Source organism: Lissotriton vulgaris, chromosome 10, assembly GCF_964263255.1.
Source record: "Lissotriton vulgaris chromosome 10, aLisVul1.2, whole genome shotgun sequence".
NCBI lineage: Eukaryota > Metazoa > Chordata > Amphibia > Caudata > Salamandridae > Lissotriton > Lissotriton vulgaris.
This window is the reverse complement of record NC_141698.1, coordinates 315,761,587-315,789,248: the sequence shown is the minus strand read 5'-3', so window position 1 is coordinate 315,789,248 and position 27,662 is coordinate 315,761,587. Positions and strand designations below refer to the sequence as shown.

General features: G+C 42.3%; 1 protein-coding gene across 1 annotated transcript in view; it reads left to right on the top strand.

Moving 5' to 3' along the window:
• OBSCN (obscurin, cytoskeletal calmodulin and titin-interacting RhoGEF) overlaps positions 1-27,662 on the top strand; it is a 1,012,031-nt gene that overhangs the window by 841,306 nt on the left and 143,063 nt on the right. The window contains exon 92 of the mRNA XM_086941076.1: positions 25,337-25,450. Within this exon, the coding sequence (XP_086797202.1) occupies positions 25,337-25,450 (114 nt within the window). The remainder of the gene's footprint in view (positions 1-25,336; positions 25,451-27,662) is intronic.

The following is a 27,662-nucleotide window of genomic DNA, read 5'->3' as shown; positions in this document are numbered from 1 at the left end:
ACAACTCGTATGTAGGAGTTCCGATTGGAGGAACCGGACACAAATCCTCTAACCGGGAGTCCCTCGACATACCACAACTAAACAAGTTTCTAAAACTGCTAAAACCAGGCATCTTGCTCACTAGTCTAGCTTCAAACAACAAGGGAAATCTAGAGACGATAATCTTGTGAATACACGAATCCCTTGGCTTTGGGGCCTGCAGGTACCAAATCAAAGCGATCCACTAAAGGACACCAAACAAACTAAGGACTAGGAGACGCTCCGCTTATACTTAACTGAAATGTTGATGGCGTCACCAGAAGACCCGTCAATCGTCTCACTCTACAAACGTCTAAGGCTCCAAAACAGGGCGACAGTCAGGGCAGCAGTCCTTCGTAGCCGTCGGAAAGCGGGAAACCTCGCAGCAAAGACTTTCGGACCACGACGACATACAGGGGTCGATAAAGTGGCTGGCCTTCCTCCAGAATTTTCACACGAAGCTTCTCACGAACCTCTGGCTTGGACCGGTACCCCTGAAGTCGCCCCACATTGGGCACCAACTGAAGGACCGGGTTTTAGAATCCAGCGGCGTCAGGGAGAACGCCTGAAACTTTCGAGTTCCCCTGTCTTGGCAAACAGAGACACGGGATACTTCTTGATGACGTCAAAGACCAAAGTTTATTGGCTGCAACCAGGAACAGAGATCTACGAAGCACACACGGGTGGTTCGTCAGAGACTGCACAAATTCAATAAGCGGAGCAAGGTCTTTTATGCCAAAAATCAAGCATCAGGCAACATTCCAAATTTACAATTGGTGCATACAAACTGTCCAATGACAGTGCAACATTTCGAAAGTAGCGAATGACGATAAATTCAGACAATCCCATTTTCCGTTGTCCAGCCCACCAGAAGTGACCATGCACATTCCCAAGTTTCCTGTTCGATCAGGCCGGACAAACCCATCATAAAGCCTTCAACCCAAATCAATGATTATGTCGCAAAGGAAAGGCAGAAACAGATTGGAAAGGAGATAGAAAGGTGGGAGCAGTGTACCATAAACTCGGGCACGTCCTGTTCTTTGATCTTTATCAGACCAGCTGCTGAACAAGGAACTGGCTCAGCGAGGTCAGCCTCGGGCAAGGAGTCAGTTCGGCCAGGTCACCCAGAAGTCAGCTAAGGCGTACGTGTCTCAAGGACTCGTTCCGCCACAGTCATCGGGCCTATGTTAGGGCAACCACACAAAATGGCTGCCGCATACAAAAAGGAACCCGAAGGTTCAAACTAAATCCCTAAATACAGAGTGTTCTCCTATATCGGTTCATACGAAAACACTCAGACACGCTACACTCGCCATTTGCGGTCTGCTGACACCAAAATCGTCCATTTCCGACGATCTTTATTGAACGGGTTCAGAACCATCGAACCCAGTTCGTGAACCACGGAACCACAAGTGGAGGAGTCTTAAGGGAGTCATGAACAACCATACAACCAGGGACCTCATTAAAAAAGGCCTGTAAAATCCGATGAGCCCATTAATTGAAGTTATTTAGCCCATCAGAATTATACTTCCTGTATGTTTCACTCAGATATTTTGTTTAAAAGCAGCCACAAACTCCATGTGCAACCGGAAAGCGGTAAAAGGCAAGGGGAGGATTGCAGGAAGTGGTAGAGTAACACTTATTCCTACATGTCATTGCCCTACATATCAAATCCCCCCTTATTTCCACATCCCAAGAATTTCTAGGACTCTGGGTAACAGTAATTCAGTGGCTCGTAAATAATGGTGGTTTTGGACAGGTCACTCATAATGAAAGTTCTGCTGTCCTGCCATTCACCCTCACCACATTTAGTATTAGATGTACCTCTCCAAATATAAAAAAAATGTGACCTGGTGTCCTGTTAACATCCACAGACCAACTTTAATATTATCTGCTTCTCCTCAATGAACTTTTTAAAAATGCCTTGTGTTGTGCCATCTTTCTCATAAATCCCTGTAAAATTCTTCCCCGCACAAAACATCCCTTTTCTACCATCCTGCTACCATTTTCTTCATTCGCTCCATTCCCTTCAAATACAAAAAAAATGAACCTGGTGTTTGGCCACCTTCTAATACCTTCCTGTGCACATCCCTTACAACCCAGCCTCAGGCCATGTTCTCCTTTGTCGCATTGAAAACGGAGAACCCGAACCCTCCCAAAAGCATCACTTTGGAACTGCTTTTCAGCACTGTCTCTTCTTTCCCTGTACCAACTGCATTTCTCCCGCTCTATCCTAGGACTCTAGATGTTACACATAAGAGCAGTGAATATCTGGGTCTCGAACCTAGCATTCTCACTAATGGCGGTGTTCACTCACCTAATTGAAACGCCTCAGGTGGCAGCTGTGTTGCAGTGCTGCAGAGGTATATAGTAAAGAGTAGACTTTAATTTTTAATTGGGTGAATGTAACACCATAAATTTACAGTCAAATATGGTAAACAGATTTTTAGAGCATGAGGGAAACTGACATTTTGTTGTTTGGGCATACCTGTTTCTCTAACAAGATTATTTTTTAGCTATTTGTTGCAGTCCTGAACCCCTCAGTCCCTGTTCTGGTTTCTCACTGGTTCAGGTGCCTCCATTCCGCTCAGTGTAGCATCAGCCCTGCTTATATAGCTATAGCATTGCAATATCAGAAGCCATAAATATCAGATGAAAAATAGTTTATTTATCAGTTCCTGTTGACTCAACAACAAGTTGTGCTAGCTAAGAGTATGTACTGTTAAAGCCTTACTGATCAAATTGTTAACAAACATTACAAAAAACAGTGATTATAAAAAGCTTATCGATCTTGACAGTGAAACATGGTGGCTTTGTCAATGTTTTTTTGGGTTAGATAGCCGCCACAAAGGTGCACACATCTGCAGCAGCCATCTTGGGTTTGGGTTTATTAAAATATTTCAAATGCATTCAGTGATAGCCACCATGATGATCCATGGCATCCTTTTGTATATTTTAAGGAAGGCTTTTCAAAGATGGAAAATTTTCTCCTGGAAACATTTTTATAATAAAACATTCTTTTTAAATTACTGCATTTAGTCCAGTGCATCCATTGAGGACATCTGTGCATACATTTGCAATGTAATGCTTTAATGAGTTCAAATAACGTGGTGGATTAATGTATATCTCTGGTGGCAAACTTAGAATAGGTTTAATAATATAAAACAAACTCTTTACTGTATGTAATGTATAGGCATTTATATAGCGCACTACTTACCCGGAGGGTCCCAAGGCGCTTCGACCGCTGCGAAACCCTTCCTGGCTTCCCTGAGAAATGGTCCCTTAATGGGTATCTCCAGGGTGAGACCAGGCATCCCCGGCGGTCTGGTGGGGCCGTTAGTGAAGATGAGGCAAGCTAAGGCCCAGAGTTGCCGAGTGTGATCGCTGATCAGAGTGGGCACCGAGGCGAGAGAATTATCGAGTCCGCTGACCCTGGTCCAGAAACCTGCCGCGCCGGGAATCGAACCCTGGTCCCGGGCCGTCCTCTGCTCTCGGGTCTGCCGCCTCTAACCAGTGAGCCACACTACTTCACTGTCCTCCACACATGCGCCACCTTAAGGTGCTTAAACATCTATTCTAAGATGGCGTTTGCCTATAGTGTAGCAGATGACAAACATAAAAATATGAAGTTTGAGAGGGGAAGGAGGTCCCAAACGTGGAGGGGCGAGGAAGCAGTATAGGAATGGAGGTGCAGACTATTTAAACAAGCATAGGCATAGGCAATAGGTATCGCCTTTGGGAGCTTATAAGTGTTTAGCCATGCAACACTTGATGTTGTTGCACCAAGGATATTGTGCAAGCCTATCCACCAAAAGTGAACAGAAATTTGCACTTGAAACCCCAACTGAAGGACGAGGAGGATGGTGTTCTAATGCATGGTACGTCTTGGAAGGTTGGGAACACTCAAAAAACATGTACATTAGTAGGCATTTCCAAACTTCGATCTGACCCTTTTAAACCCTGGAAATAGTAACAGATTTCCTCCAGCAGAGTTCCAGTGTAACTTCTCTTCAAGAGTAGGTAGGACAACACATCACACCCACATTTGGCGAGTATGAGGAAGATGTATGATCACTTCCAATTCACAAGAGCAGCACAATAAGGCCAGCTTATTAGCACAGTCTGCACAGTGAATAATGAAAAACACAGGATTGGGAGGGACCTTAGCACCATATTTGTAGATGTGGAGAAGTGTGGCTCACTGGTTAGAGGAGGCAGACCTGGAAGCAGAGGTCAGCCCGGGACCAGGGTTCAATTCACGGCTCGGCGGGGTCTTGAGTCCTAAAATGTCCATGGACTCGACAATTCTCGTTCCGGTGCCTACTCGATTCATGGGTTCACACTCTGTGACTCTGGGCAATAGCTTGCTTAATCTCCACAACGGCCCCTCGCGGCGGGATGCCTGGCTTTCACCTTGCGGATACCCTGCCGGGGTTATCTCACAGGGGAATACCAGGACGGGTTCCCTAAGCAAGCGCTTAGAAACCAGTGGTGATTTGCGCTATATAAATTCCTGTACATTTACATTTACATCAGATGAAGAATCTGTATAGAGACAGTGTGGAGGGCAGGGCTTTAAGTGGGCCGGGTCTCACCGAAAGGTGAGCACCGGCAGGTTTTTAAAGGGAGCCTCGAAACGGGTCTCTATCGGGCTCTGTTTTGTGTCCTGGCTCAGGCTGTCTATTTTTTCCCAGACTGCAGTGACAGCAGGCACATCGATGTGTGCGTCCTCACACTGCTCACTTCTCACCAGTGGAGAAGTTACGGCATGACGTCATGCCAGGTGAGCGTTGTAGGTGAAGGGAAATCCTTTAAAGAGAGTCATTTTCTATCAGGATTTCCTTTCTCTTTTTTAAACTCAAGAGCAGCAACATTGTTGTGGTGTCACCCGGGCTTTAAGTGGAATCTTTTTCAGTATTATATACAAGCCATAGTTGCTGCTTATTTAACTTATGCAACTAACAACAATTTACAAAGCCAATAGTCCTGACTTGTTGTAGGCATGATGTTACTTTTTTTATCGTATATCAGGATGCAATGACAGAAACAGCAAAATACAAGTTGGGCGGCACACTATGCTAAGCACAGATGTTTAGCTTACGTGTTTTTAAGCCACGCCCTTAATTACATTGGCCATGCCCATTTGAGAGACCCCCAATTTTTTCATCCCACTTAAGCCCTGGTGGAGGGCTCTCAGAAACAGGGAAAGAAGGTTCTTGATGATTTCAGTAGGGACCAGTCTGAGAAACTGGGTGAAAGGGAGAAGGTTGTAAAGGGTTCAGGGAAAGGAACCATGACAAGAAATTACCAAGTGAGCAATTTTGCATCAGGCTCTAGAATCTTCTTAGCACAGATTCATCCCAGATACACGACGAGTCTGTCCCCTAAGGTTCTCCAATGGGAAAAATGTATTCCCAGGAGGTAAACAATAGTACATTTGCACAGGTGGCACCATTCCCCCTCTTTAAAGGTCTCTGCTGTGGAGACATCGACACAAGAGGAGAAGGATCCTTCACAAAAAGTCAAATGACGTTCTCAAAAGTTTGGCTTCGCAGCTTTCCAGACATACTTCTGCAAATGTTTGTGAATACAAAAAAACTAAAAAGTATGCTCAGATGGAAGGCTATAGCTCTTTGCCTCTACCTTTGTCTTTTTAGAATAGGGCTCCAAATGTGTTTTGAAGCAAAGTTCTAGCTACTAAAAATGGTACATTGGTCTTTGTGTAAAAAATCAACGCCTCCTTGAGGCATGCATAAACTTTGAGAAAATATGTCTATTCTAAATAAAATTCCCACTTTGCAGGTATGCTGCTCTATATGGAATACATACAAAGTTAGAAAAGTGTTAAACCATGTCTGATCATAGTATGTTGTACTAGAAAGATACCCTTCCAGTACAATATCTGTGCTTGACATCATGTAAACACCCTTCCATTATGGTTTTGCTGAGTGAAACTTAGTACATCTGCAACCTCAATATGCAGCTTTCCCTGGTGTTACTTTACATATTGGGTATGTACACTTTTATATATGCCCTTTGCGATGATTGGTGTGAGTCATAAAATTAAACAGCAGCTCTCACGTGGGGCGTGGCCACTCTCAAGATTGGCCGTTTTCCCTGTCAAGAACAGGACACACATAAAATTCCTGTCCTGTAGTATTTTTTTTCTAATCATTTCGGCAAAAGTTATTCATTGAAAGTGACATCATTATAATTAATGATTTACAAGCAACCCAGTTAGCAGCCAATTGGATCTGAGTGTATTATGTGACTGGTGGTTGCAGTGGCCTATCCTAAGCACTCTGTGGGGTGATGAAAGGAGGGAGGAGGGGAGAAGAGATCCAGGTAATGGAACTCTCCCAGCCACCGAGCCTGTTTACTCCTGGCGCGCTCCTGCCTCATGGAGGCATGGGAACCCTTGTGTTGACTGCGTGTCCACATTGCCCATCTGGCCTTCTGTGGGATGTCCCGAAGCTGTATCCGATGACCAGACCGTCCTTTCCAACAGCAGAGTCCACACTATTCAAATGTTTAACTAACTGCCTTTGGATGCTTTTAAAGTGGCGCTCATAAAAAACACACTTTGAGATAACTACTTCAAAGTGTTTTAACGGAAATCTACTCTGTAATTGTATAGACCTGCGCATCTTTTTAATCAATGTAAACAGCAGTATTTTGAAAACTTAAAAAAAAAAGTTCTCAACAAGTTGGCGTGCTGTCTCACTGAGAGGTACGGCCCAAACCCCTGTCCTATTATTCACACTGTCGAGGCCTGGGTTCACCCAGGACTGTGAGACACTCTGCCTGGTCCCTGAGGTTTCAATATTTTATCAAAAATAGAACAAATAGTATTGAACTAGCTGCTCTTTCTGTTAAGCAAAAAACAAATCACCCAATGTCAATATGCATGAATCAAAAAACCATTTTATTGAGACACTTCCTGTGCCAAATACAAGTTAAACAAAATATATAGATACAAGTAACATCCAGTTACAAAAGCACTGTGATTTCACGAGAAACAATATTTATGAATTGTTTGGTTTAAAAAATATTAACATTTGATATAACAACAAAGCCCAATGCATTTCGGGTTTTTTGAAAACCCTTCTTCAGGGGTAAAATTCAAATACTTAGAACATACACATGAATACAGAAGAAACTGAGGAGGCAACTGAGATGGAGAACAAGGCCATCCAGTCATGAGAAAAGGGTTGACCCAAAGTCCACTCTATGTACATTGGAAACAACAGTTTTGGTCAACAGAGAAATAAAGATGTCTGTAGCTGAAACTCTCAAAAAGAGTTAAAAACTTTTCCCATTGTTTTTAAACTTATATAATAGTTGATCCTGTGTTTCATTTGTATCCAGTTTTGTAATTAAAATATATTGTCACAAAGTATCAGCATGGATTTTGTCACTACAGAAAGGCAGTTATGTTTATTTATTTTTTCTTTTATTTAATAATATATTCGATTTTCACTGATACCTTCGGAGCTGGCTTGAAAGTGAGGCAGTTGTACCTTCAGGCCGCTTTTGCTGTTGTCCTACTCTTTATTTCACTGTGATATCACAGAGCGAATTCCCTTAGATTGTGATCAGTTGATTTTTACTCACAGGCTCTTTCAGCACAGCTCCTTAAAGGATCAGGTGGGAGGAAGTTGCTGATCCTCTGTTCTGTGGAATTTCTGGAGTCTTAGCAATGAGCCTGTCAGGCGGGATTTTGCAAATTTGCAACCTCTGAAAAAGTCTTTGTCAGTAGCAGCTTTCGAGATGTCACCATTATCCAATTTACCTCCTGTGACAACCCATTCTACTGTAGCCCAGATATGATACGCCAGAAACAGGCAGCTGCTCCATTTTTGTTGGCATTGGTAGATTGCCAAGTAATTGTATCAGTTTCAGTCAACAAATTTACAAGTGTATACCCACAAAAACAACAATGATGACAATAAAACAGAGTGGCAGCGATTCTTAAAAGTAAGTGAGAGAGCTTGGGCCCAGTTAAACATTTAAACATTTACCCTCAACCAGATGGTCTGTATTAACTGTGTGAGAGGTAAAAGGGAGAACACAATCCCAATTTAAAAGTTTGATACAGTTTAAGCAATTTAGTCCCACAATAACCCAGTCCACATCTGAAATCCTAAAATGTCTCTCCTGACCCTTTCTAAGTTACAGCATATAATATCAGCATTCAAGGTAGGCAATCCTATGTGACCTTCTCTAGTACTTTTCCATGTATCTTTCACAAAGTGGATACTAGTACCGCCTTTCCCACATCGATAAACTGCAACTTCATTCGTCCTTGGTCATTCTTCTCCTTCTCAGGAGAACTCATCTCCCAGCATGTTACCGCCTGTTTCCTTTCCAGCTTTGTCTTCTACTACCTTGCTATCTAATGAAAACAGAAACGCTTCTATGCTAATAATGAGGCATTGTCCACACCTGCCTTGAAAACAAAATGCAATGAAAACATTCCACATTGAAGGTTAGACACAAATTACATGTTAAACTGAATTTTGTTCTTGTACTGAAATCATACTTGAGGCCACAAAATTAAAGTCAACTTAAAAGTGCACTGGGTTTCAAATACCTGCACAATTTCATAATTCACGAGTAATGCAAAAGACCACAACAAAATATTAATTAAAATACACTCAAGTGAATATAATGTTGTGTTTCACACAAATCTCTAAACATTAGTTTGCACATATTTCAATCTTGTTACTCTCACAATAAATCACATTATGTACGTAGATTTTCCTCCATAGTGTTAATAAATAAGTACATCAAACTTCTCTGTTAGTCACATTTTTTAAACACACTGTATAAATCGTATCTGTCGCACATGGAGCACTTTAAATATACAGTACTCAATCTTCTTTTAGTAACATTAGTCATACAAAACATTTTTGAGTGCTGACTATTCATGATTATGATGTACTCCTATAATATCTTAGGGTGGGATCAAAATGGCGCTACTTCACAAGCCTGCAAGTTTACTTCTTTGTTTGGGTACAGATTTACCACTTTTTTAAATCCATAAATGTTGCAAGATTACAGATTACTCCAGGAAACATTTTATTTGTGTCTCATCATTTTCAGAATACCTAAAGTGCATTCAGACCAGTCAAATGTAGAACCACCTAATGTATCCCACAACAAAATGTAAGCCATTCAACCAAAGCAAAAATGACCTTTTGAGTCACTCATTCGGTCCATGGATGATGCAAATTATCTCTTGCACTGATACAATTTATGAAAAAAACAGTAGCACAGCTACTCGCCATGGTACTGTATCCTGATGGAAGCAGCAGCAGACTGGCCACTGGTTTCACTTACTGCAATATCGTTTGACATGTTGGGCTAGTTTTACAATACAAGAAGCAAAACTCTTACTTTAAAATGCCAACAACCTTTCTGTTGTAAATGTACCGAATTCCCTCATTAGAAGTGAGGGGCCTGTCATATAGCTACTTCTTTTCTACATACTGTGTTAAGTTAGCATGAGTTTATTAAATGTTTGCACGCCGTTTTCATTCTTGCTTCACTTTTGCACACAACACATAATTGTTGTTTTAGCTTTCAACCCAGAAGAGCTTCGTGATTTACTAGAGAAATAATATGTTATTGCTCTGATATCAGTTTTGTTCTGCACTCTGTCTGCACAGTGAGTGCTGAAGGCTACACGTATAACTTAACCCAGTGTTGTTGTAAGGTCTGATCTTCGCACCCCTATAGACATAACACACATGCTGCTGCCAATATCTGGCTCTAGGCGAGTTTTATATTATTGTGCTGAATGCACAAAAACACACTTGATGCGCTTCGCATGCAGAGAGCTGGTGGAAGGTGATGTGATCCTCCTGCCACTGAGATTTTAAGGTATGGGCCCGCCCTGCTAAAACCCAAATGAGACCTTCATAGATCTAAAATACTATGCTAAATAGGGAGGGTGTGAATTAGACATTGTTAATTTCTATTCATTTCAGCATATTAGTATGCTGTCACCATTTGCCTTTTATGGACTGATAACTATGCTGATAACTTTGTTGCTTATAATATGTTTGCTACTATTATACAAGATACTGCGTTTGAGAACCTTGCATTAGTAAATAAATATTTCAAACATGTGATAGAGCGCGCAGGTCACCCGGCTCTGACTTTACCAGATTTCACGCACTTGGGCCCATGACGTGATTGAGATACTATATTTTGTGAGTCGGGCAAGTTTACGCACTACTATCAGTATTTTGAGGGTGTACTACGAACCCCTCTTACCATGGCACCTGACTTACCACAGGCACCTACTTTTCCTGATAGATCAGGAGCTATTAGAGGGTAGGAGATACGATGATTCTAAACATTTATTCTTTTCATTAAATACCACTTTGTAAGTCTTCAAAAGACCACAGACACCTGAAGGGTTTTAAGAGTTTTATATAAGGAGTAAATTCAAAGTGACAAGAGTACAAGGCAGATGCAAATCAAAACATCAATAATCAGGATTACAAGAATGATATAGCCATGAATAAAAGCGAGCACCATTGAGTGCGAATGGGAATTCTATTGGGTATGGGTAACAGGGAACATGCTATTAAATTTCAGGCTTATACTAGAGACGATAAGTTTATACTACATTAGTCAGTGAATTCTTCAAAGCCTACAAGTGATTCAAACCCTAATCTTAAACTGTCTAACTTAGATCCTAAACAAGAATGACATTCATTACACTATTCAAACAAAAACAGTTTCAATATGTCCTATAGGAAGGGAAAAATGGAACATACTAATAATCAGTTAGCATAGGCAACTTTAGAGAGGTCAGAGAGAATATCATGGGCATAGAGGCTTTATTAAAGAGCAGGAAGGAAAGGATATCATACGGACACCCACAGTTATATTTACCTAGGACAGGAATGAGGACTAACCCTGGCCACGGGTCAGCTTCAGGAAGAGACGAGGACAAAGACCCTCAAGGATTTAGGACATCAGTAGGTGAGCAGGTACAGCTCACGGAAAATCAGGACAGGATACCCCTCAGGACTTTGGGTCAGGACTGGGCTCACCAAAGGGCACGACCAACACCTGCAGCTTCGGATGCAACACCTGCGCTACCCCCTTCTCTGCACGGAATCCGCCAGTAACCCCGATTGGGTTCTCGAATCTCCCAGCAAAGTGCTTCGCCAGCACTTAAGACTATTTCCACCCCTTGGAGTTTGTGGAAATTCGGACAGAGTGCTCCGCAGCTCTCTGTATCAATCACCTATAGAGTTGTGGGGTCGGTGACAGGTCAGCTATTCGGACAAGTCGGACAATTTTCCCTAACTAAACTAGGCTAGTTATACTCTTTTTTGGTCCCCAGACCACCCACAAATGTTGCAAGTGACAAGGTCCCAACTTACGATTGGTCAGGAGAGGTGGTTAGGTCTTAGTCACCACCTAAAATTCTGGGTTCCCATATTAAATATTCAAATGACAGTCCCCACCCCTTACATTCCTGTTCCCAGGCATGCGTGTAGAAGAGGACAATAGAGTATACAGTAGACAGAAACAATGTAACATTTTTAGATGAAATTCAGCATCTTCTCCCGGGGTAGAGGTGATCTTCCCAGGAGCGTCTCAGCTTCGGTAGCCAGCTGGCTGAGTTCCACGGATGCAAGGCCCGGTCCTCATATCACGTGATCGGGTCCACATAGACTTCTAAGATGGAGAAGCTCCCCAACTCCCAGGCCCCCAGATACGCGGTACATGAAAAGTAAGCGAAAATAAATTAATATCACAGAAAAATAGAATACACTGTACACCATGATAATCTACTCTGCACCCCTTACTCCATAATAACTATAGCGATTAAAGGTTAAGCAGAAATAGATAGATATGCAAAGCGGCATGGGCAAGCAGAACACATGGTTACAGACAAGCGGCCATTTTTAGCTACCATGCGCATGAGCGAACTCTCCCTCCAAAACTGCGAGTGCGTCACATCACATGGGTATGACCGACGCATGCGAAGACTGAATTTCTGCGAAGCGGCCATTCTGTAGTATGCAAGTGGAGTTAGGATTAATAGCCACATAGGCAAGCGTCTCTGAGACACCCGCGTGTACTGTAAAAGTGTAATATTAATGACAAACAGGATTGGTTTATACTATTACAACTTAACGAGGTTCATGAGAGAGAGCAAGTCGCTTTATGTGCGAATCCTTACTCCATCAATCCCCTCTTTGATGATATTTACTATCATCACTATAAATGGAAACAGATGCCAACTTCGTCTCTGTCTCACATCTCACTCATTTCGATTTCAACAAATTTGTTGTTGAGCCTCTTTCCAGCATCCTTATTAGGATGGAAACCTTTGGCCTTTTTATAGATCTGGTTTCTTAACTCTTCTAATTCAATTTCGTCAATATTTCTCTTGACTCCTCTCTTATTTACTGTATACTTCTTTCTACATTTTTGACATTTGCAGCAAATTATTATTATGAACACAATCAGACTTATTCCAGCTATTGGCATCAGTATTTTCCCCACAAGACTGCGACCTATGTTAGTAAACCAACTACCTACAGAGGAGAGACCATCAGTTAGTCTCTTCCAGGCACTATCAACCTCCAGTGGTTTGAGTTCTTTTTCCAAATTAGTTATGTTTTGTACATATTTCTTAATTTCTACACTTTTATCAGGAATGTAAGTGCAACAATGTTCCGCCTTCAGCATTCTACAGACTCCGCCCTCTTTTGCCAATAAGGTATCAAGAGCAAGGCGATTCTGTAAAACCATTGATCTGATCGCAACCATTTCAGTATTGACCAGCAGAAATCCAGCAGCAGTGTCAGTTGACAACCGATCCACTACTGTAGACAATTTTCAAATACGGTGAGTATTCAGAACCACTCCCACTCCAGGTATCCGTGCACTAAATATATCACCTATAATTTCTCCTACACTTTCACCTCTACTTCGCACTAAACCATTAGTATTTTCATTGCTTCCAGCGGCGTTGTTCACATGGTATATTTTCGGGAAGACAATGCCAAAATAGCAGCTTCCATACCAGTGATCCGGCAATTTGAAATAAGCCTTGTTTCCACATATATAATAAATTCCAGGAAACACAGGTTCTGACCCATTTTTGAAACCCCAACCTCCAATTACCTTGTAATTATGTTCGCATTCACTGTAACCGATGAATACATTGTTATAATAACTAGTCTTTTCTCTATGAAGACAGAGTTTCCCCTTTCGTTCAAAATCCAACAACAGTGCAGGATTTGCTTCGCCATTTGAAGTGCCTTCCATGTTTTCAGCCCATTTAGGAGTTTTCTGTTTCTTATCATTGGCCTTTCTTTGGAAACTCTCCCTTCTCTTTTCTGCCATTTTCAAAAATATTTTCTCTTGCTCATGTAATGAACAAGTCAGATTATCTCTTCGAGCTTCATTCAAATCTATGTCACCTATAGTCAGAAAGTATTCTCCCATGTAACGAGTCACTTCGCTTCTGACATGCACAATATTCAGGTGTCCCCGAATAGGCAGTTCAGAAAAAAACACGTCAGTGTTTGAATAGTAGTACTGCAAAGTGCTTCTATAAAACAAGCTTGCTAATATACTACAGGAAATTCCATAGGTCAGGGGTAAATGGTGATAGGTCACGCCTTCAGCTACAGAAGTAGGTAGCTTCATACAAACATAACAATCTTCTATTTCCATAGCTTCTACGTAATGCACTAAAAGGTTTGCAAAGACATTTAAATGTGATCTGTTTCTCATTTGGTGAAAATGTAGTCCTTCCTCATCTGGTGCTTCTAAGTCAGGTCGTGTTTGTCTCAGGCTGACTGAATTGTCACGTCTTTCTACCCTTCGTGGTGTTTCTTCCGTATGTACAACTTCTGTGTCTGGGGTCATGGGTTTAGTAGGGTACAGGTTAGTATCTTTACTTATCATAAAAGGTATAAAGACTGTTACTCCTATCCATACACTATTACTATTGCTATGCTACATAAGCATATCTTACAGCAAGTTTTGCAACAATTCCCTCTAGGTCTTCCATTCACATTTGAATCAGACATTTTAGCTTACAGGTGGCTTTCCAACCCCTCTTTGTTTCCTAACACAAGAGGCTTACGCAGTTTCACTTTTCAAGGCGAGTCTTCTACCTCAGAACTTTGATCCTTGATCGAATCTTGATCGCTTCTGTCACTCGCTTCAGGATCGTCAATCTCTTCTAACACCAAATAGGTCCGTTCAGGACTCCGATAGTTTTTATTTAGTCTTTTCACTCTGGTACTGCGTCTGTTTTGCTGAGTTCCTGCTTTCTGCTTTTCACTAGCAGCTCTTTTTCAGTCTTCTATTTTCTCTTCTACTGTTTTCAATCTTAGTTTCAGTCTCTTTATGTATCGGGGTTCATTTTTCTTCTTGAGCCTTTTAGTGGTCGAGGAAACTTGACCTTCTTCGTAAACTCTTTTATTTTCGCTCGGTTGTGGCACTATTGTTTTGATAGTGTCCTTTTCCCTTCCTGACTGACTAGTTCCAGGTCTTTCTTCAGCTTCTTCTGCCTGGTTTCTAAGCTTGCCTTGTTCAGGTATATTTTGTATTTGACTTTGGGTTTCAACAGATTTGGACTCTGTTTCCTGAACACGTTCGTCTATGTCTATCTGTTCCTGTTCATGCACTTCGAACCCTTGGTTTTCTTCCGCATGAACTTCAGCTTTAATTACTATCTGTCCCTTTTCAGTCTCCGGAGTCTTTGGAGGAGTGTCGATGACTTATTCTGTCCCTACTTGACCTATTTCCTGATCAGGTCTGACGTGAATCTCGATAACCTGACCTTCTTCTTCTAGTCCTGTCTCGTCCTCACTATCCCACTCTCTATCTAGGTAGGAATATTTTCTGGTTCTTATTGGATGAAGAATCAGGTCGTCTGCTGGGAACCATTTGTCTTGACTGGTGCTCAGTAGTATTACTTCAGCTAGATCTGGACCCTCGTCTGGAGTCTCCTCAGCTGCACCACCTTCAGCCTCAGCTGCCTCTTCTTCGGTTACCTTCTTGGTATGGCTGGCATGAATCCACTTCGGCACGCCAGCACACTTTACAGCAGTGGTAGTTACAAGGATCACTTGCCTCGGCTTTCCCCACTTTGGTCCAAGGCAACTCTTCCGAGTGTGATTCTTCAACACCACCCAGTCTCCAGCTTTCAGTTTATGGGCTGGAATGGTTGGCCATTCGACAGCAGTCTCCCCAATCTGGTGAGAGATAGAACGCACTTGGTCACCCAGCTGCCTGCAGTATTCTAGCACCAAATCATCAGAAATACTCAGCAGTTTGTGTCCAGGTACCCATGCCTGTCGCATCACTCTTCCCATTAGTACTTCATGGGGGCTCAGGCCTGTCTTTCGGTTTGGAATGCTCCTCAATCCCATCAAGACTAGGGGCAAAGCTTCTATCCAGTTCAATTTTGTGGAGTTACACATTTTGGCCAATCTTGACTTGATAGTGCCATTCACTTGTTCGACTATTCCAGAAGCCTCTAGACGATAAGCACAGTGTAGCTTAGGCTCAATCTTGAATGCTGTATAAAGCTCTTTTAGGATTTCGTTGGCAAAGTGCCCACCTCTGTCTGTTTCAATTGTCTCTGGAAAACCGTACCTAGGTATTAGCTCCCTGAGTAAAAATGTTGCTACAGTGAGGGCATCATTTTTCTTTTCTGGGTATGCTTCTACCCACCTTGAGAATAGGCAAACTATTACCAAGACATATCTGTATCCTTTACACATGGGTAACTGAATAAAGTCAGCCTGCAGTCTGACAAAGGGACCTTCTGCCTTTCCAATGGTACTTTTTCTACTACAGTCCTCTTCCCTGCGTTGAACTGCTGACACACTAAGCACCTTTGGCAAAGCATGTCCGCGATGTTCCTGAATTTTGAGTTATAGAACACTTTGTGAAACATACGGAACATTGCATCTCTCCCAATATGGGTATCTCCATGTATCATCCGGGCCATTGGGGTAGCCATGCTATCTGGCAACACAGGCACACCCGTCTTATCAACCATAACACCATCTCTTTCCCTGAGCTGACATTCCTCAGTCTCCCATCTTTGCTTTTCCTCCTCCTCTGCTGCTTGCTGCAACTCTTTCAGTTCCCTCCAAGTTGATACATTCTCAAACACCATAAGTTGGCAGCTGTTTCCGCCTCCCCATAATTTGATTTTTAGGGACATTTTGTATCGGGCGCAGTACTGGGCAATTTGGTCAGCATATCTATTACCTGCTGTCACATCATCATTTCCAGATTTGTGAGCAGCACATTTGACTACCGCCAATTCTTTGGGTAACTGGATTGCTTCCAGTAGGTTTTGTACCACTTTTCCATTTCTGATAGGGGTACCCGAGGAAGTCATGAATTTTCTTTGCAACCATAGCTGGCCGAAGTCATGAACAACCCCGTAACCATATTGACTGTCAGTGTATACGGTTACTCTTTTATTTTTCCCTTGTTTGCAAGCTCTGGCTAATGCTATTAACTCGGCTACTTGGGCAGATTTTATTTCACTTAGATAGGATGCCTCTAGGGTTGTTTCCAGTGTGACTACAGCATAGGCAGCACTCAACCCGCCATCCTCATGTCTCAAACAGGAGCCATCCACAAACATCACTAGGTCTTCTATAGGAAGGGCTGTTTCTTTTATATCAGGATGTGGTTTGGTGCTAAACTCAGTTAAGTCAATGCAATTATGCTCAATTTCGCCCTCCACTTCTGCATTTTGGGTGAGGGGCAACAGGGTTGCAGGGTTTAAAATATTAGATCGGGAAATTATCACATTTTCTGCACCAATAAGAATTCTCTCATACTTAGTCAGCCGACTAGGTGTGAGATACTGGCTCTTGGTTCAAGTTAACAGGATCACAACTGAATGTGGAACATAAACCGTTACAGGATGTCCCAGGACAATGTTTTCACTTTGTTCCAGACTCGTGCAAGTAGCAGCCACTGCTTTCAGACATCCAGGTAACCCAGCAGCCACTGGGTCCAGAGTGGCCGAAAAGTAGGCCACTGGACGTCTGGTCAGACCATGTTCTTGTGTTAGGACTGAGTGTGCCCAATTGTCTCGTGTATCACAGAACAATTCAAAGTTCTTGGAGTAATCAGGCATTCCCAGTGCAGGAGCAGAACACAGACAATTTTGTAACTTTATCCAGGCTGTCATGCTTTCATCATCCCAACTGACTGGATCATCTACTCCTTTCTTGGTAATTTTTATCAAAGGTTTGGCCAAAACAGCAAATCCAGCAACCCACTGTCTGCAGTACCCCACAACTCCTAGGAACATTCTGACTTTCTTTTGGGTTCAGGGTAATTCCATATCTCAAATTATTCTAACTCTTTCGGAAGTGACTTTCCTGACACCTTTTTCTATCTGGTTCCCCAGATATTTCACTGACTTTTTACAGTACTGCAATTTGTCAGGCGACACTTTATGTCCTCCTTTTCCCAAATGATTCAGCAGGGCAATGGTATCAGTAACACAGTCGCTTCGACTTTTAGACGCCACTAGAAGGTCGTCTATGTACTGAACCAAGACAGACTCTTTTGGTAGAACTAGAGATTCAAGGCATCTTTTTAGAATCTGATTAAATATTGAGGGGCTTTCTGTGTTCCCCTGGGGGGCACGATTCCAGACGTAGACATGACTGTCAAACTCAAACGAGAAAAGAAATTTGCTGTCTGGATGCAATGGGATGGAAAAGAACGCGTGGCACAAATCTATGACAGTGAACCATTCCGCATTCCATGGGATCTGGTACAGGATCACTGCAGGGTTTGGCACAATCGGACAGCAAGGTACAACAATCTGGTTTACCTTTCGCAGGTCCTGCACTACCCTGTACTTTCCGCTAGACTTTTTAATTCCAATTATGGGTGAATTACAAGGACTGCTCATTACTTCCTGTATAATGTCTGCTTCCAGCAACCTGCTTACTTCCAGGGCGACTCCAGCTTTTACCTCTGCACTCATTTTATACTGTCTGGTTTTCGGGTAGGTAGCATTGGGTTTAATGGCTATTTTAACTGGGTCCACATTTGCCATCAATCCTACATCTCTCCCGGTGAAATCCCATACTTCTGGTATCACCTTTTGCTGGAGTTCTTCAGGTAAGTCATGAATGGTCAGAGCTTTAACTGCTGCATCGGGTCTTAACAACATTAATTTGTACAGGCCATCTTCATCTGGGGTCTGAATTTCGACGCCTTTTGGTGTGCAAAAGATGGTACAGTTCATTTTGCACAGCAAATCACGTCCCAGTAGATTCACTGGGCTAGAATCACAGACAACAAATCTGTGCATTTCTTTGAAATTCCCTATAGAAATCTCCATTGGTTCAGTTACAGGTGTACTAATTATCTGATTTGATACGCCCACTACTTGGATCGCTTCTCCCGAGAGGGGTAGGTTGGGAACGTCCGCAGTTCTCACAGTCGAACGGGTAGCACCAGTGTCCAACAGAAAGGTGACATCATTTCCTTCAACCTTTCCTTCAATGTATGGCCCTGTCTGGTCTACCGGTAGGGAGGCGCCAAGCACGCACTCCCCTTCCTCCCCCCTCAGGCCCCGTCAGTATTGTTCATCACAGAGGAATGTATCATTTAACAGGAATTGTGAAGTTGCTGGATTTCTCTCATTCTGTCCTTCCCATATTTCAACCCTTTCATTCTGTTGAACCTGATTCTTATAATTAGGTCTAGGAGCTCGAGGCAATGGAGGCGGATTTTCCTGTTGCTGATTCTTTCGTGGCCCCTCTTTCTGCACCTGTGGATTTAAACCATTTATGGGGACATTACCAGCCTGCAAATGTGGACACTCGTCTCTCCAGTGCCCTATCTGCCCGCACCCGTGACAGGGGAACTTCTTCTTGGCCTCTTCTTTACTCATTTTTACTCAAGGTTTCCCTCCCCCCCCCAGAGTTAGTGTTTGGAGCATTACTATTCAATTTGCTTAACTGCTTCTCTTGTTGCTCGGCCAATTTTACTTGTGCCCACATCACTTTTTCCTTCAGGGCCTTCTTTTTGTTCTCCATTTCATCCTCACAGTACTTAGCGTACTTGAGGACATCATCTATGGGCTTTCCCTGGCAACAGATTTTATTGTCTCTAATCCACTGGGATATTTCCGGTCTCAACCCCAACACAAATCGATAAATGAAATGAGTCATATCCTTCATTTCAATATTATCGATTCCGCTGTAGGTTTTGAATACCTGTAATAGTCTCTCATAATAGGAATGCACAGTTTCATTATGATCCTGGGTAGTCCTATCTATTCGGGTCCAATCAGTCTCTTTTGCTGGTACCTTTCCTTTTAGGTATTGGATGACTTGTTCATACTTTCGCATTACATCTGGGGAAGGGGCTCCAGTTCGGGAGTCACTCGTATATTCGTCACTGGGCAAATCGATTGCTATCTTGCAGTCAGTCCATAAATCTACAGGAACTACAATGTCAAAGAACCCATTGAGGTCCTTTAGGAGACATTTCTGGACTTTCACAAATCGCTCCACCTGCTTATACCACTCCACTGGCTTCTCTCTCAATTTTGGGAAGTCATTGGTAAAAGACACAATGTCTTGTCGGGACCACGGAACATGTACATATTTCCCACCTGGCACTTCTCTCATGGGATACAGTTTTTCTGCTTGACCTACTTCTTTTAACACATATTCAGAAGCCTTTGGTTTTACCCTACTATCTTCCTTTTTCTTTGCCCACCTGGCCTTCCATTTATCTAGATCTCCCCATTTCTGCAGTATGTTCAGCAATTCTTTTATCTGAGTTTTCTTCCCTGACATATTCATGTTCTCTAAATCTTTGTCTGAGAATTCTGCTCTATAGGGTTTCTGCAAGACTTTTGATCGACTTACATCAATTCCCATGTCCGCAGCAGTGTCCATTAGTTTTTCATGGAGCACTCTAGTATTCCGGGTAAGGCTTTTGCTGATAAACAGCAACTCTTCTTCGTTAAGAGTATTTAATCTGTCTAATCCTACATTTCCGGCCATTAATTCCTCCATTTCTACCCTTAGCCTGTAAATATCCAAAGGTTTGGGCGGGGAAGTTTCTCGGTCCATTTCTTTAGTCCATCTATCTAGTTCCTCTGGAGTCACCAATGTGGCACTCCGGATTCCTGATGTTGTTTCGATTAGGACTTCCCTTGCCTTAGCCTGACTCCCTGCCCTAGATTCGCTGTTCCCAGGCTCCCTTATGGGCAGATCCATTAGGGAGATTACAGACTCACATTCACTCGCCTGATCATCAACGACGAGTGGCTCTTTTCTTGGGGGTGCTGGGATTGGAGTAATGACTGGAGTTTTTGGACTAGCCTGCCTGTCCCCGTAAAGGGGTATAGCCGGACCAATAGTTACAGGGATTGTAAGGGCGCAAGGACTGGGATGTATCTGAGCTATAGTCTGAATTAGATCATTTTGCTGCTTAATCAGGGCATCTTGTTCTCGTTCTTGTAACACTCTTTGAGTTGTCATGCATTATTTGGGGCACCAAAGGAGGGTATATATTCGGGGCAGTGGGGATGGCTGACTCTGGTCTATCTTCACCAAAAGGTCGGTAATTTGGGACTGCGGTACTAGGTCTGCAAAAGTCATCGCTATTACTGGGTCTGCTGCCAGTACCCATTACATCTGTCTCACTAGCCCTTCTTCTTCTGGGATGGTGGAAAAAGGGATTTTTTGAACTTAAGGTTCCTGACGCTTCAGCATAAGGAGGTGGATTTTTCATTAATAAATCCTCCAGATACTCATCCTCTGAATCCCCCATGGTCATTAGGTGTCGAGTTTTCTCTGTCTTTTTTCCTCCTGCTTGTTCGGTTACCCCAAGCATCGGGAATAGTCCCTCAACCATCATATTCTGTCTCCACTGCTTCATCTTTTGCTCTTTTGTTTCTCGCTGTAATTTTGGATACCATTTACTCACTCCCTTATCCATTCGGGGTCAGTCTCGCTCTAGAGCCTCAATCTCCCATTCCTCTAGAGCTTCATACTGCGTTAATCTGGGTCGGGGGTGTAATTCATTCATTCGGGTTCTCAAGTTGAACAGGATTCTACCATTAAAAGTACCATCGAGGGGAAATGCTAGGACTCCGTCATCTTCAGTGTACTTTACCCAATTTTCCAACCACACACAAGTATGATATCCTTTGTCAAACATCATAAAGGATGCAGGAGTATTAGGAGGTGGAATGATCACACCCTCCCTAGTTCTAATGGGTTTGTCTTTCTTGAAATAATTCTTGATCTTTTCGGCAAGAGTCAATTTTCTCTTTCCTCCGTACATATTGTAAGGTCTACCTCTTAGCATCTGCTCCTTATGAAATCCTAGGTTTTGCGGATTAGGTAGGAATTCGGGATACCACATACACCTCTCCAAACTATCCTCAAACTCGGATTGATTAATTTTGTTTACGTATGGGCTTCCAATGCTAACGCGTCTTTCAACTTACGGCAACCAATCAGCACTGAGGTTGCAAAACCTGTTGACCAATGGGTGCGCGGCCCTTTCGTGAGACGCGGTCTCACTCTTCGGCATTCACCCCTCCCTTACAATTCTGGCTTCGCTACACACCCGCTGGCTCAACCAATACCAGCGCGGCACGGAGTGACGTCAGTGCATCTTTGCGACCGACTCCCTCCTTCACAAGGTAACGGAAACTTTGAATTTTCCTTAAAGTGCAAATGCGGATTTTAGTTAACAACGTATAACGTTCACCGCTGTGCTTGAGGGTTTTAAAAAGAAAGAGGGTTTTTCTTTTACTGCAAGTAAACCACTTTTGTTTACTTTTCATTCACTACGGATAGATCCCTTCTGCCTATCCTTTTCACACAAGCAATAGAGAACCTGCTACTCTTTTGACTAATCCACTTCTTTCCGGGATATATACTAAGTCAATTTTCACCAATGTCCTCCCTTGCTGTCATTCAAGCTCCAAAGAACCTATTACTCCTGCCGTCTGTGACCCTTACTAGGTGATATCACAACAGGAGTTTCACCACGGTATTGGTAGCTAACATTTACACATCAATAAATTTTAAAAAGTCCTAATTAGCGCTTCCAGTTCTGCCTAACCATGCACTAATCTCCCTCCTAGCCAGTGACCTCACAGCCAAGTGGATTCTACTCACCACTTGCTATTTCTTTTCCCCGGGGATCCCCACAACATAAAAACAATTACTCACAATTGGTTAGTAATATACTCAATATTTCATGAAATATAATAAACGTATTCTATGACATTTAAATGAAATAACAATCCTTATGTAGCAGCAAAAAAAATATTCAACAGCACATTTTATCTTTTCACTGTTCAACAGCAACTATCTTATCTACCTATCTTAACTAGTCCTAACCATACCTCTGCTACCAGAAAATACTGATAGAGCGCGCAGGTCACCCAGCTCTGAGTTTACCAGATTTTACGCACTTGGGCCCATGACGTGATTGAGATACTATATTTTGTGAGTCGGGCAAGTTTACGCACTACTATCAGTATTTTGAGGGTGTACTACGAACCCCTCTTACCATGGCTCCTGACTTACCACAGGCACCTACTTTTCCTGATAGATCAGGAGCTATTAGAGGGTAGGAGATAAGATAATTCTAAACATTTATTCTTTTCATTAAATACCACTTTGTAAGTCTTCAAAAGACCACAGACACCTGAAGGGTTTTAAGAGTATTATATAAGGAGTAAATTCAAAGTGACAAGAGTACAAAGCAGATGCAAATCAAAACATCAATAATCAGGATTACAAGAATGATATAACCATGAATAAAAGCGAGAACCATTGAGTGCGAATGGGAATTCTATTGGGTAGGGGTAACAGGGAACATGCTATTAAATTTCAGGCTTATACTAGGGACGATAAGTTTATACTACATGAGTCAGTGAATTCTTTAAAGCCTAAAAGTGATTCAAACCCTAATCTTAAACTGTATAACTTAGATCCTAAACAACAATGACATTCATTACACTATTCAAACAAAAACAGTTTCAATATGTCCTATAGGAAGGGAAAAATGGAACATACTAATAAACAGTTAGCATAGGCAACTTTAGAGAGGTCAGAGAGAATATCATGGGCATAGAGGCTTTATTAAAGAGCAGGAAGGAAGGGATAGCATACAGACACCCACAGTTATATTTACCTAGGACAGGAATGAGGACTAACCCTGGCCACGGGTCAGCTTCAGGAAGAGACGAGGACAAAGACCCTCAAGGATTTAGGACATCAGTAGGTGAGCAGGTACAGCTCACGGAAAATCAGGACAGGATACCCCTCAGGACTTTGGGTCAGGACTGGGCTCACCAAAGGGCACGACCAACACCTGCAGCTTCGGATGCAACGCCTGCGCTACCCCCTTCTCTGCACGGAATCCGCCAGTAACCCCAATTGGGTTCTCGAGTCTCCCAGCTTCGCCAGCACTATTTCCACCCCTTGGAGTTTGTGGAAATTCGGACAGAGTGCTCCGCAGCTCTCTGTATCAATCATCTATAGAGTCGTGGGGTCGGTGACAGGTCAGCTATTTGGACAAGTCGGACAATTTTCCCTAACTAAACAAGGCTAGTTATACTCTTTTTTGGTCCCCAGACCACCCACAAATGTTGCAAGTGACAAGGTCCCAACTTACGATTGGTCAGGAGAGGTGGTTAGGTCATAGTCACCACCTAAAATTCTGGTTTCCCATATTAAATATTCAAATGACAGTACCCACCCCTTACATTCCTGTTCCCAGGCATACGTGTAGAAGAGGACAATAGAGTATACAGTAGACAGAAACAATGTAACATTTTTAGATGAAATTCAGCATCTTCTCCCGGGGTAAAGGTGATCTTCCCAGGAGCGTCTCCGCTTCGGTAGCCAGCTGGCTGAGTTCCACTGATGCAAGGCCCGGTCCTCATATCACGTGATCGGGTCCACAAAGACTTCTAAGATGGAGAAGCTCCCCAACTCCCAGGCCCCCAGATACGCGGTACATGAAAAGTAAGCGAAAATAAATTAATATCACAGAAAAATAGAATACACTGTACACCATGATAATCTACTCTGCACCCCTTACTCCATAATAACTATAGGGATTAAAGGTTAAGCAGAAATAGATAGATATGCAAAGCGGCATGGGCAAGCAGAATGCATGGTTACAGACAAGCGGCCATTTTTAGCTACCATGCGCATGAGCGAACTCTTCCTCCAAAACTGCGAGTGCGTCACATCACATGGGTATGACCGACGCATGCGCAGACTGAATTTCTGCGAAGCGGCCATTCTGTAGTATGCAAGCGGAGTTAGGATTAATAGCCACATAGGCAAGCGTCTCTGGGACACCCGCGTGTACTGTAAAAGTGTAATATTAATGACAAATAGGATTGGTTAATACTATTACAAGTTAACGAGGTTCATGAGAGAGAGCAAGTCGCTTTATGTGCGAATCCTTACTCCATCACATGCACGTGTCCTCTTTTACTCCATGTTCTGGTTTGTGATGATTATATAACGAAAGAGTGTTCATATGTTCCATGATTCCTGAGGTACTCTAAGTTCATTTTCTGGTCTGTCTAAGCATTGGGAGTTTGGTATGACCAATGAGACACTGTAGCTAGCTCGGTAAGGGGATTTTGGGTACTGAGGTGAGTTTTGGGCCATCCTAATTCACCGAGGTTCCAGGTCTCTATGCACAGTTCTGTAGGAGAACGGAATTCCCGCTACAGGCCAACTGTGTACTAGCAGAATATCAGGTTTTTCACATAATCATGAAAAAATATTCATGCGAAATATCGACTGCCACAATATTGTGGAGGTGTGTTTACATACGTATGCATTTACAATTCTTAACTCCACATCTATGTACCCTGACAATATTTATCTACATATAGCGGCAGCTCCTCCGCCAGCACCTTCAAAAACATGAAAAGTTAAACGATGATAACTGTTTTATTTGTGTTTATTTTTCTTCTGTGTGCTGAATCTTGGGGCGAGGCCAGGGGTAAAAGTACTGAAGATGGAATGGAGGGCACTGCCTTCAATGTATTATAGCTAAGAATAGTAAATCTTTACATACATATATACTTACCTCGACATGTAGTGGTAGGCTCTCAGTATTCTGACATAGGATTGGCCCATCCCACTTAGCCTATTTGTAGCCTAATGATAACTTTAAACCCTCCTCTTCCTTACTTCCTGGGCAAGGGAATATATTACAAAGTTATATGAGACAGCTAAACTGCAAAAATATGTTTTTTTCTTAGGTCCTCCTGAATTTGTTGAACGACTTGCTGATTGCACAACTGAATTGGGAGAGACTGTGAAACTTGCCTGCCGGGCTGTCGGGTCGCCAAAGCCTGTTGTCAGCTGGTACAAAGGTATGGAATCTTTCAGGAAATATACTTACAGTTGTCGTTGTTTCTGTGCATTCAAGACACACAGATGACGGCTGAAGTTCTTAATGATTCACTAGCACCGCCGACTGCCAATATTTTGAAAATCAAAAATGTCTGGCTCTGGACCTACATTGTAGAAACCGTGGCAACTCAACAATTTGGCAGTCACACAGAACGTGAAACGTCTGCTGAGGCATGTTAAGGCTACTGTCGCACTCCCAAGCAGAAGACAGGCCAAAACATTATGCAGACTTTTTGTCCAGGGTAATCTGCACTGGTTATGTTACTAATTTTAGAATATGGAGGACCAGGTTTTAATCCGAGCATCATTTCTAGATCAGATAGTGTGATCCGTGGCAAATGAGTTTATCTCAATGGATTACGCTTCCCTCATCTTCCAAAATAGGGAGCGACTAAAAATACAATGGATATTAATATGGAGCCATTCTATTCAGTCTGAAGGTGCCTTGAGGCGATTCAAATGGCAATGTTATGTTATGTTATGTTAGTAGCATTTCTAAGGCGCGCAGCTGCCCCAGCCAAGGGGCGTCACTCACTACTGTCTATTCTTCACTGCTCCTGCTGGTAATGCGGTTTGTGCAGGGTCAGCTGTGTTTTTTCTGCCATAAATAAACATGCCCAGATATGCTTCCTCACTTCTCTTCCTGGAATTCACCCACGCAACAAGCATGAGAAATTCCAGCGCCATTTTCACCTACCGTAAATCGCATGTATCTCTTTCTCACGTAAAACAATAATTGAGGTTACAAGTCTCGCGCAATGAAACCACCTTCAAAGAATTGCAAGACACTTTGGTTAGCAGATTTACATGAATGTTTCATTTTCGTCGAATAAATAAAATTGCTGATTGTATGTTTTTATTTAAGGAAAATTAAGTGGCTAATATGTTAAGATTGAGGGCGCCATATAAACCATTAGCTCTTAAATGAAATAAAAGCAGTGCCTCTAATTTCCTCAGTGACAGCAGTTTGAATGTGGCTATTGAGATGCAGATGTGTGAATCTCTCGCAGTCATTTTCACCTGTTCCACTGTCATCCTTGTTCAGTTAACCCACCCTGTTAGGAGATGTTCCGTTTGGGGCCTGCAGTGGAAGTGATACATTTCCTGTTGTGAGGACAATCTACCATCTTCTCTAAACATTACATTCAATGTGTTTTCCAATTTTTTATTGAGATTTTAAGTCATTATTTGACATGCATATTCATGTACATTGTTTATGTATAGCCTGGAGACAGCTTTAGCTACGTCACCAACCTCATGTAATAAAACACATTCATAAAAAAAAATTCATAGATGAAAGGTATTTTGTTTTTGCACATTACTGCATACAGCATGGATTAGTGGGTGAGACCACTTCAACCAGTGGCTCACTTCCAGTGTGAATGATGTCATTTTGACTGATCACATGTGCACATCTGGCAAAAAATATGTGCACTTAAGTGCGAGAGTTGGTGGTGCCCTAAGGGCAGGGTGCTGTGTAAGTAAAAAAATAGAACATGTATTTTTAAGTTTTATATCTCCTGGTAGTGATAAACAGCTAAATTCATGTTTCACTACTATGAGGCCTACTCCTTCCGTAGGCTAGCATTGCGATTTCCTTAAAACATTTTTAAGCTGTAATTTCTGGTTAGAAATTTGTAGCTAAATCAAGTTTCATATATTTGGAATGGTAACAATAAATCTTCTTTAGTGGTAAAGTTGGGTTTGACATATGGATAAATACAGACGGAAATGGCAAAAAAAAAAATACCATAAAACCGGGAGCCCTATTCATAATTAAAAATTCATAGATGAAAGGTATTTTGTTTTTGCACATTACTGCATACAGCATGGATTAGTGGGTGAGACCACTTCAACCAGTGGCTCACTTCCAGTGTGAATGATGTCATTTTGACTGATCACATGTGCACATCTGGCAAAAAATATGTGCACTTAAGTGCCAGAGTTGGTGGTGCCCTAAGGGCAGGGTGCTGTGTAAGTAAAAAAATAGAACATGTATTTTTAAGTTTTATAACTCCTGGTAGTGATAAACAGCTAAATTCATGTTTCACTACTATGAGGCCTACTCCTTCCGTAGGCTAGCATTGCGATTTCCTTAAAACATTTTTAAGCTGTAATTTCTGGTTAGAAATTAGTAGCTAAATCAAGTTTTCATATATTTGGAATGGTAAC